Raw genomic sequence first — 11,723 nt, forward strand, 5'->3', positions numbered from 1 at the left:
AATGTGTGGTATATAGTTGATTATTGATAAAAGTGCATGCGTGGAATATACAAACACATTTTAGTTCACTTGGATGAGTCAAGCTTATTAGGTAGCAGCACTAGGTTGAAAAATAAGGAGGGAAGCGTTCTTGCGGTTTTGATCGTGAAAGAATTGATAGTAATCGATATTATTTAACAGAAACATCATAAAATGTAAGTTAAGCACTATTTCTGTATATGTTATGCAATTTTATTCAGATTTCAATATTTAGTGTTAAATTATTATTATTTGTACCTGACATAACCTCAATTAATGCGTATTAATCTGAATGAATTTTGTTATTTATCTATTTGCATATTTTTCTAAATACATACAACGTATAAAAAGCTGACAAAGAATTTGTTGTACTGTATGTTATGTAATATATTAACTTTTTTTTTGGACAGGTCTTCTTTGACAAAACCAAAATCTGAGATGACGCCAGAGGAATTGGCAAAGAGAGAGGAAGAGGAATTTAACACCGGGCCTCTTTCAGTTCTAACACAGTCCGTTAAAAACAATACCCAAGTATTAATAAACTGCAGAAACAACAAAAAGTTATTGGGACGAGTGAAGGCTTTTGACAGACATTGCAATATGGTTTTGGAAAACGTAAAGGAAATGTGGACAGAACTTCCACGTACAGGAAAAGGCAAGAAAAAGGTACATGCTAATAATCATTTATTTTTAGATTATGCAAATTTCATTTTATTATTATACATATAAATATTTTTATTGAGAATTTTATCATGAATTTACAATCTTATTCCAAATGGATAATCTCTCAATGATAATTATATTCAATATCAATCTCTTACATATAATTGTTTTTAATATTAGAAAATTATCAGCTCAATGCTAAGCAAGTTTTAAATTTAAAAGAGAGGAAATATAATTAAATGATATTGACACTTCAGGATATAATTTTGATAAATTTAAGATATTTCAGTCATAAAAAATTCTCACAAAACTAATTAAAAAGTAAATATAAGCAATTTTATTAACAATTTTCATATTACTAATTTTAAAATATTTACAAATAGGCGAAACCAGTAAACAAAGACAGATTTATTCCAAAGATGTTTCTACGTGGCGATTCCGTCATATTGGTTTTAAGGAATCCATTGGCAACTGCAGCAGGAAAGTAATAAATTAAGAATTGCTCTAATTTTATGACTTTGATGTTAAGGCTACAATAAAAGAAATAAAACTTTTTGATACAAACGCAATAGCGTTTATTAACGCGATGAACCTTTTTCTGGATAAATTTTTGGACTTACATATAACTTATCAAATATCAAGTAAAAAAAGTGTATTAAGCAGGACAAGTTTATTTCTTATGAATTGTATACAACATTATCAATCCTTTTCGGCAATTGCGGTTAAATGTTTATCGATCTCTTGCTCGGTTAATACACTGTAACAGAAGAATTATCAATAAAGTAAATGAAGTACAACAGTAAGAATAAAATTGTGATATTTTATGAAACCTTTTAATGGTAAGGTGGATCTTTAATATTTATAAAAATAAGATTGATCCGTCTTTATATGGTTTTGTTTTGATTATTTTTCACCTAATCAAATAAAATATGTAAAAATAAAAAAAAGTGCAAAATAACTAAAAAGAAAGTAAATAATATCATTAAATCGTTCTTCGTCGTTGTGAATTCTTTATAAAGCTATAAAACAAATAAAGGTGTACATTGTACCCAATCTTATCTTTAAAGAATTAAGATCAAAACTAGGTCATCAATTACCGGAATTTGGGGTTGTCCTTTGACACAACTCCTACTTCGATTTCAGTTGGTTTGAAATCTACAGACAAAACTGTAGACAGACAAGTAATGGCCAATTGTATAGTCTCATCGTAATCGTAATTTTGTTTCTTCTTCAATTTCTTCTCGAGATAGGAGTTAGCTTCCGTTTGCTTTGACCCAACAGAAATCGCTCTATAACCACAGAAATATCCTGCCGGATCGGCTTTGTAAATGCATGGACCTTTCTCTTTGTCATACGCAATGAGCATCATGGAACATCCAAGAGGTCGCATCTCCGCATTCTGCGTATACACTTGACTAATGTCGGCAACACGCTGGCATAAAGCGTCCACAGGTATCTCGTAGCCATACTTATATTTAAAATGAGCTGCTTCGTATCGCGCACGTTGTACTTGGGACTTGCTATCGGCTGTGAAATAATAATCAATGTTTGTCAAGTTTTATGTGTGTCACAAGAAGTTTAAATATTTATAATATAATATTTATAATAAAGAATTAATGTTTTATAAATATAAATCAATGCAATTCCTAAAAAATATCTTTGTATTTTTCTTCCGTAAAAAATTCCCTAAATTTTTTATCCTTTTAAAAACTTCTCCTTGATAATAAATTCCAATTTGGAGGAAAATTTCCCAACCTGCAATTTTGATAAGGTCTCACTAACTCTGATTAGCTGTTTATTCAAATTTTATAAAAGAATTCCTCCAGAATTCTCAGATTTTACAAAAATATTCAAAATTATAAGAGCAAAGAATTTTTTAATGTAGCATTGTAAATTTATTTTATTATCTTTAATGTTTCTTAATCACAATAAAACAGAAATAAAAACTTTGAATTTAATTTTGAATATTAAATTTGAAAAAATACTACAAAAACCTATATATAAACTAAATATGGCATATAACAATGTGTCTGCAAAAAAAGAATCTAATTCACTGGAAATTCAAAAGATGATTAAACACAAAATGTCAATTAAAAATGGCATAGTATTTTGTTTTTACAACCATTTTATTTTAATAAAAACTGAAATCATAAAAACATCACTTAAATGTGTATTTATTAATAATTTATTTGACAAAAAAAAAGATTAAAGAAAATCATTGTTAGTAAAAGATGGAATTTTAATGTAAGAGTAAAATTTCTCCCAAATTTACCTAAGTATCAATAAAATTATTTTTAAGGGTAAGATAGAAAATTTAAAAAATTCAAAGTTTTTCTAGTTTCTTCTAATAGTGAATTCTGAATTATTACTTTGTATATTTTCTGTTAATTATAATTTTATGTGTAAAGCATAATACTTTCAATCCAAACCTACCTATCATACCGGTCATGACACAACCGATGTACTCCGTCAGTTGAAACACATGGGTGACACTGGAGGCATCGAGTAGCTTGTCCTATAAAGAAATATATATTATACTCCAAATATAAATAAAAATGTATATTTCTAAACATGTATTTCTAAACTAGGCAATTATTTCTAACAAAAGTTTTAAATTAGTGAGGCATACGAAAAATTAGAAAGAGTAAAACTGAACAACTTTCTGATTCAATTCAGGTAGGTAGAGAAGTCTTTAGGTTATCTTACAGGCACTTTCTTCTGTGTCGCGAAAACGGCCGTCTCGACTCCCTTGACGGCTACGGACGTTAAGCCACCCTGGTTGATGGCCTTGAAGGCATATTCTGCATGAGATAAAAGAGGAAAAAAGGGTTTTAATAAATTTCAAAATACAAATCGCGCCAAGTCATCGATGTATACAATGCAACACAACAAGATGATCCATACAATGCGACAATGCTGATAATGTGCCAATTGTTCAAGTCGTATTTGAGATATTTTTTTTTATCCTTACCTACTTGGTAAAGCCGGCCTTCTGGCGAAAAGATCGTGATATGCCTGTCAAAACCAGCACTACTCCCGCGCGCCATATTCACTGATAGAAGAATCGGCGATTCTGTTTCCCTGAACGATTTGATGAGAAAACGTCAAATCATAGGTCTGTTCTTTGTAGCTGTACTTTTTGCATGTAAGCGTATACCGAAAGTGTGTTCGAAAATGTATTGATAATAGTCAATATATTTTCTAATTTTGACATTTGCTTTATTTTTTTACATTAATTTACATTAAAGAAAAACATTTTTGTTACATAAAATTATTTTAAAAACTCTTAAAAAATAAAGATTTAAAAATATAAATACATTGTTTTTATATCTCAAATTATTTTGTTCAATTGCAAAATATTATCTTAAAATTATTTAGTATAACAATATAATTATCTTTTTAACTTTTATATAAATTAAATGCATTTTAATTAAGTAAATTTGAAGTAAAATGGTATCTACTGTACTGTATCTTATTTAAAAAATATTTACATATGTAATAATTTATATATTGTAATACAAATCTTGGGTCCGGTTCCACAACTCACGGTTAACTGCTAACGGGAGGTTAATAGATTTTCTGTCTCTCCTTAGATAATAATATAGAGAAAGATAGATAGTCGATTAATCTTCCGTTAGCAGTTAACCGTGAGTTGTGGAACCGGGTCTTAAGGACTGTCTTAAGATGCCATCAACCAATCACAAAGCCGTATTAGCATCTTAAGGGAATCCTGGAGTGCTTTTGAAATTTGATCGAGGTCGATAATGACTACGTTTACACGACACCCTTATGCCCGATTTCTTCACTTCCCGATAAAGTTATCCGGAGAATAAATCTCAAGTTTAACCAATCACGTACATGGATCTGGTAGTTTATCTCCTGGATAATTTTAACCGCAAGATAACTGGACATGAAGAAATCGGGCATTAGGCCCAGTTCCACAACTCACGGTTAAATTAACTGGCCGATTATTCCATTGGAATTGACCAATCGTATTTGTCGTTAAGCAAAATTAACAAATACGATTGGTCAATTCCAATGGAATAATCGGCCAGTTAATTTAACCGTAAGTTGTAAAACCGGGCCTTAAACAGGTTTAATAACATCGATACTTCTAGAGCTGGCCAATCATAACCATTCCATTCTTCTGAGGAATGGCTGTAGTTGGCCAGTTTTATAACTCCGATGTTGTCAAACCGTGTAAACGTAGTTAATGTAGAGTCATTCTTGCACATTATTAATGAAATTTCATATGTATTTCTTATATAAATTTAGAAATTCTTTTCCAGAATTAAAGTACACATATTAATATTAATCTATAAATTTTATATTGAGAACAAAAAAAATTTTTTTTATATTGCTCTACTTATCGACTTAAATTTTTACGCGTACATAACCTAAATTTTTGTTTTTTTATTTATCAATCCAAAACGGAAGGCTTCGCACACTATACGATTTTTCATGCTGAATCGCATACGAGGCATCTTAATACGTGTCCTGATTGGCTCGAATGATTATGTCACGAATCGTAAGCCAATGAGGATACGTAGTAAGATGCCTCGTATGCGGGATGCGGTCGAGTTGCCACTACGAATGCTTCGAAGCATTCTTTGATTGGTCAATTCGTAAAGTTCATTGTTTCGATGGGTCAATCAAACACTTTAAAACATTTATAGCGTCAAGTCGATCGCAGCGGCGATCTAGCATGAAAAATTGTATCGTGTGCCGAAGACTTTATTTTAAGATCATCTCAAGTAAGACCGAATCTACAATAAGTGTAGTAAATCTTAAGCCGTAAGGAATTAACCAATTATATTCGATTATTTTTCTCACTCATTCGATTATTTTCTCATTCAATTATGATTGGTCAGTTTCTTATGGCATAAAACTTAATTATTACACCTATTGTAGATCCTGCCTAATGTCTTAAGAGAATCCGGAAATGACAGAGTTACAAACATTTTCTTGGAAACTTGAATTTTCGAATTGGAATAACAGAATGCAAAATCCTTGTACAGGATTAAAGTATGTACGCACAAAAATGAAAAGGGTGACATACGATTTGTTCTGATAAATAAAAAAAAAAGTTATTTATTATTTATTAAAATATTAATAGCTAATAGCGGCCAATTTAATGTGTTGTTATAAAGTTTGGTGGAAACGGGCTACATTTTTTAGTTAGTTAGGACTGTAGACAAACTGTGAAATATATGTATAAGAAAAATTGCAATTCAAAGGGAATGAAAAGTCGTACCTTGCCGCGTAAGTTGTACTACAAATCGTATCAGGACTACAATATTTTTCTCATTTAATCGAATTTACGATTCCCTTTTCTTGTACGATATAAAGAAAACTCTGTTAGCGATCACATTAATTATAGTCAGTATACCATTGTTAGCTGTCTGCCTACGAACGGAAGAATTATATTGATACTTAGAATTGTGATCTAGAAATGTAAGTAAACGATTCGATAAGATAAGGATTCAAATACATATGTTTGTTACTTTTCAGACTTGTGTCTTTGCGTTATTAGTATTTTTTTTTAGATTTTACTAAATCATTGTTTGAAGATATTAATTAAATACACGCATATATATACGGATTTGATCGTTAATATTCCACAACTTTCGATAAATTTGCCTGTACTAAAGTTATAATTATTATAGCGATATTCTTTACAAGAACTAATTCAGATAATAAAAAATTATTATTATTATTATCATTTTATTATGACATAATAAAACAGCAAAATATAAAATCATATTTGGGATTCTGGTCAGTTTCGGGTCGCATCAAAGTGTATCAATCAGTGATACGCAATGTAACATTGAGCTCGATATTTTTGGTAAAAGGCGTGCAAATTTACAATTCCCTTTTATTACAAGATAAAAAGCGTTGCTTTATGTTGTCGATTGTAACGTCGTCGTGGCAGTGTCGTTAGATATGTGCACGCAAGGGAAGAATTTTAGCATATGGGGTAAGTTAGAAGTTTTAGGAACATATATGAGACAACAAAGGGTTGCGCGCGGGATATGACTTCCCTTTCGGTCACTCGCGTTCGATAGTTTTTTCGTTACCTCCCGGAGACAAGTAACATCAAAGTAAAATTAAAAAATGTTGATTTTATGTATTCTTTGAACACTTTAAAATAATATTATATACATTTTTAAAAAATTATTTGATTTTTTCCATACAAATAATAATTATATATGTAGAGTAAACTGAGGCGAATCGAATTAAAATAAGAATTTATATTATATTTGTTGTATTCTAGTCAATCAATCAACTCTTATCTTTATCCGATTTGCCCTGTGATCCAAATTGCTTCGTGGTTACATACATAAAGCAATAAGAATAACAACATATATTTGTTTCAAATTCAAATTTAAATATTTATGTATTTAAATTAAATAAATAAATACTTAAACTAAAGAAATTTAATTAAGTTCAAAAATATAGTCAAACTAACATTTTTTTCGTAGAATTAAAATATGTGTTTAGATTTATTATGTTGTATTAGCATGAATGTCACAATAATAACTGCATAATTGTAACATTTATTATCTCACGATTAATTTCGTACAACACAGTAAATTAATAGGGAATAAAGCATTAATATTTTTTTTTATGTACATACTTGCCTCGCATCATATAATAAGGAGCAAAGAAGCACGGCATTGGTAATAATGTACCAAAAAATGATAGGTCCATAGATGTATTCTAATGTGTTGCGGCATCGTAATAATTTCTTATGCTTTTTCATGCACGCTTTCAACGTATCTGAAAACTTTTCAGTGGCTGAGGATTTGTGAGCCTGAAAATCATGGCACAGAGCGTCGAGAAGAATTGAAAGACATATAAGCTAAAAGCGCTGTCGACACCGTTCGCTGTCAAGGAACTGAACAATCCAAGAATTGTTTCAGTAAGCAGATGAAGATAATACAAAAAAATTGTAATATTGTCCATAAGTATCCATACCCTTTGGTGATCGACAAGGTGTAGTTTGTAGTCAAACGATAAGTGACAGAAATTGCGGATTATATGGATGATATACGTTGATCTTGGCGTACGTTATGGACGAAGGCATAACGTACGCCAAGATCAACGCTATTATAATGGTGACATATGTATATGTCAGTATGAACATTTTACGCAGGCGTGAAAATATTATTGCCTTTATTTTTTCACTTTGCGTAAGTTCTTTTTCAAAAAAATCATTTAATATCTGGTGAAAATTTATTAGAGAGTTGCGATTTATCATGAATCTTGTCACCTTAAAAAATCAAAGATACATATTTTTTTATCTTGCAAAACAAATAAATTACCTATTACAAATTGACACGGCACGTCTAATATTATATTTATCTTTGAATAAATAATGTTTAAAGTTCTTTAAAAAAATGTAGGATTATTAAGAAACATTTGTTAAAAACCTGATGTATTAAGGCATTAATCATGCATATTCTCAATTTATTTTTTGTCAAGTTTCCGATATACGAATCTTCAAGTCGATTGATTTTTTGACAAATGTCAATATACAAAAAATATAAACATAGAAGAAAATATTTTTAAATTTTACAATTAACCGAATAATGCATAGATTTTGCAATTTGGTTAGTCAAATTTTACCACGCGAATGTATTAATACATAAATCTATAATATGTTTCTTATTGTATAGATACATAATATTACTATAATATTATTTATTTTACATAATAAAATAAAAATTTTTGTTAAGTAAGTATAAAGTTATTATTACCATGTTTATTACAACGATATTTAATAGCAATGATTTCAATAGTAACGTTTTCAAATATATACATCGTAATTAATGTTATACTATATAGTATGTTATACTATAATGTTATACTATACTATATACTATATAGTATATGTATGTACATCAGTATAAACAAACTTTGACTTTAGCTTAGAGATAACATTTTATTACATTTTGACAGTGTTTTGAAAAATAATCATGTATTAAATAATCTTTTTAAAATGTCTATACAATATTATTTGAAAACGTTTAAAAATACACATGAAACAAATGCTAAATATTTTTTGCTTACTAGGTCCCACTAGGTCCTAATTCGTACCTTGAGAATGGCGCTAACTGCAAATGTAGCTATGCCTATATATTTTATCACAATTGTCAAGTTATGTCTGTAGTTATAACTTACACTGAAGAGTAATGACAGGTACATAATCCCTAATAAAAGTCCACAAATTGATCCGTAATATATAGATTACCAGATTTTGTAGGCATGTACCAACAACCACAGATGATTAGAAAAATTCGAAAGAAACGTTGGTACGTCCGATACGCTTGTAATTGTTTATTAAGCATAATGATATCCGCACGTTGAAGAACTTAAAGAGTTATAGACGGAAAAAATTTTAAACTAGAAACTCAAATTTAAAAATGCTAAAAAATTAAGGTTTTTGTATTTGATTTGATATTCACAGAGAAGAAATTAAAGTTATTGTTAATAGCAAATATCTCTCATTTTCTACGTTCTCAATGTTGTATTTTTAATAGTTGCATTTTTGTATAATTTTAATAATAATAATGATCACGCAATTATCACGATTAAATATTTTTAATGGCATTTAAACTGTAATTGGTAATTATCAATAATTTATATTAACATATATATTAATATATATTAACACTTTAATATACATTAACACTAAGGGCCGGTTTCACAAACTCCGATTAAATTAAACGGCCGGTTATTCTATTGGAACCAATCGCATTTGTTAATTTTGCTTAACGACAAATACGATTGATCAATTCCAATAGAATAACCGGTTGCTTAATATAAGTACCCGGAGTTTGTAAAACCGGCCCTTAGTGTTAATGTATATTAAATGTATATTAAAGGTAACCAAAGATTGTGAAACCAACCCTAACTATTTCTAAAAACTTGAACAATTATAATTTTTTAATGTCATACTATTAGAAGTCATACATTAACATTATTATATGTGATTTCGTTAATATTCTTACCTTTATGATCCTTTGAAATACACACCGTGTTTAAAACATCTTTTATAGGAACGATAAATTTCAAACTATTGTCACACTTTATACGAAATCAAAGAAAACATTTGTTATACGAGTTTCAAGAAAGATTTTCGTTGGAGAACTTTGAACTGAGAAAGTGTCGCTGAAGATATCAGTTAACGTGTGTTATGTCCGATATGTTCGATATGACGGATTTGCTCTTAATGGCATCAAGTCCGGAGAGAGGGAGAAACTTTACCTCCTACCTTGAAAAATTAAACTGTTGAAGGATTGCAGCTTCGACTTTTTTTTGAACTTTTTATTGCCTATCATTTGCGTATTATCTCTCGGGACTTTGAAACGTTAGTAGCTAATTTCGTGGTCAATACAATGTTCTGCAGAGTTTGGTTAAAACGGGCCACAATTTAAATCAAGACATAGAATTGAGTACAGAATACAGAATATAGGAAGCAGAACATAGGATATAAAACTTAGGACTATAGATAAACCGTGGACGCATAAGAAAAATTGCACTTCAAAGAGAATGAAAAATCGTATCCGGAGAGCGTGTGGATTGTATGTACGTACATACTATAAATCGCATCAGGATTACCGAGATTTTTTCCATTTCACTGATTAAAGACAGACAGATTTACGATTCTCTTTTCTTGTACGATATAAAGAAGATTCTCTGTTATCGATCGCAATATAGTCGGTACACCATAGTTAACTATGTACACGCGAGCGGAAGAGCGTTGATGTGTAAGGTTTTGATTTGAAGATATAAGCAGACTCCCCTCGATAAGCGAGGGTTTTATTTAAAACACCTGTGTTTATTTTCGACCTTACGTGTCTACGATGTTAATTTACTTTTCTCTTAGATCATATTAAATCAAGGTTTAAGGTCATTGAACGCACGCATATGTGCGGATTTGCTCGTTGATATTTTATAATTTTCCTAGCTCCTATTAAACTCCTAATTATTATCGCATATCGATTATCATTTGAGACAGCTAAAAATAAAATGCAAATGCGATAAAATTATATATTTGATTATATATATTAAATATAAATTAAACAAAAATAATATAATAATAGGAGATATTAATAACGCGCTGTTTGTACTTTCATCGTATTTTCTCAATAATGTAATAATTTTATATGTTCATTGTGCTTATGAAACATATGTAACGTCAGTTTCTATTGATCTTTGTCATCAACAAATTACGACAGAAAAAAATAAGACATTATAGATTATAGCATTCAGACATTATAACATTCACGAACTGTTAATAAAAGTAAAGCACTCGAAATAGATCAATACGTGAAAAATATTATTAGCCGTTGTTCAGAGAGTATATGTGTACTAACAGCCTGTGACAGTAAGAATTCGAAGATAGTATTAGTTAACAACGGTGTATCGGTAATATTGCGATCGATAACAGACAGTCTTCTTTCTGTCATACAAAAAAAGGGAATCATAAATCTGTCTACCTCAGTTAAATCAGGAAAACCTCGGTAAATTTGATGCGATTTATAGCACAATCCACGCATTTTCGTGATACGACTTGCCATTCTCTTTGAAGTGCAATTTTTCTTATATATCTCGCAGTTTGTCTGTAGTCCTAACTAAGTTCTATATTGTACGTTCTGTATTATAAGTTCCGTGGTCTATAGTCAATTCTATGTCCTAACTTAATTCGTATTCTGTTTTAAGCAAACTCTACATAATGCCACGTTAAATTGCCTACAAAATTAGCCACTAATATTTCAAAAGTCCTGACAGATGATGTACGCAAATTACAGTCAATAAAAAGTTCAAAGTAAGCTGCGTCAAAGTAAATTGCAATCTTGCAAAAACAGTTAAAGTTCTCAAAATAGAGGGTAAAGTCTGTTCCTCTATCTTAACTTGATGCCATTAACAGTAAATCCGTCGTATCGTATGTGTCGGGTACGTTAACCGATATACATAGTTCAGAGTTTTCCATATAACAAGTCTTTTTCAAAATTCGCATTATTGTGCAACAGATA

At 29.9% G+C, this 11,723-nt stretch overlaps 2 protein-coding genes and 1 pseudogene across 2 annotated transcripts; 1 reads left to right on the plus strand and 2 right to left on the minus strand.

Annotated features, from left to right (window-relative positions):
• Positions 1–56: 56 nt before the first annotated feature.
• On the plus strand, positions 57–1,484 carry LOC105840849 (probable small nuclear ribonucleoprotein Sm D2). Its single transcript, XM_036283375.1, has 3 exons — positions 57–194; positions 429–684; positions 1,065–1,484. Coding segments are annotated over exons 1-3 (363 nt in total). The 5' UTR covers positions 57–192; the 3' UTR covers positions 1,170–1,484.
• On the minus strand, positions 1,335–3,812 carry LOC105840840 (proteasome subunit alpha type-6). The gene is made up of 5 exons (XM_012687923.2): positions 3,653–3,812; positions 3,388–3,482; positions 3,115–3,196; positions 1,779–2,208; positions 1,335–1,438 (listed from the first exon to the last, which is right to left on the minus strand). Exons 1-5 carry the CDS (start codon positions 3,726–3,728, stop codon positions 1,381–1,383), a joined length of 741 nt encoding a protein of 246 aa, XP_012543377.1. The 5' UTR covers positions 3,729–3,812; the 3' UTR covers positions 1,335–1,380.
• A 3,430-nt stretch (positions 3,813–7,242) lies between these two features.
• Positions 7,243–9,155, minus strand: LOC105840799 (annotated as a pseudogene).
• Between the last annotated feature and the right edge of the window lie 2,568 nt (positions 9,156–11,723).

The sequence above is a fragment of the Monomorium pharaonis genome, chromosome 2 (genome assembly GCF_013373865.1).
Source record: "Monomorium pharaonis isolate MP-MQ-018 chromosome 2, ASM1337386v2, whole genome shotgun sequence".
In the NCBI taxonomy this organism is placed as follows: domain Eukaryota; kingdom Metazoa; phylum Arthropoda; class Insecta; order Hymenoptera; family Formicidae; genus Monomorium; species Monomorium pharaonis.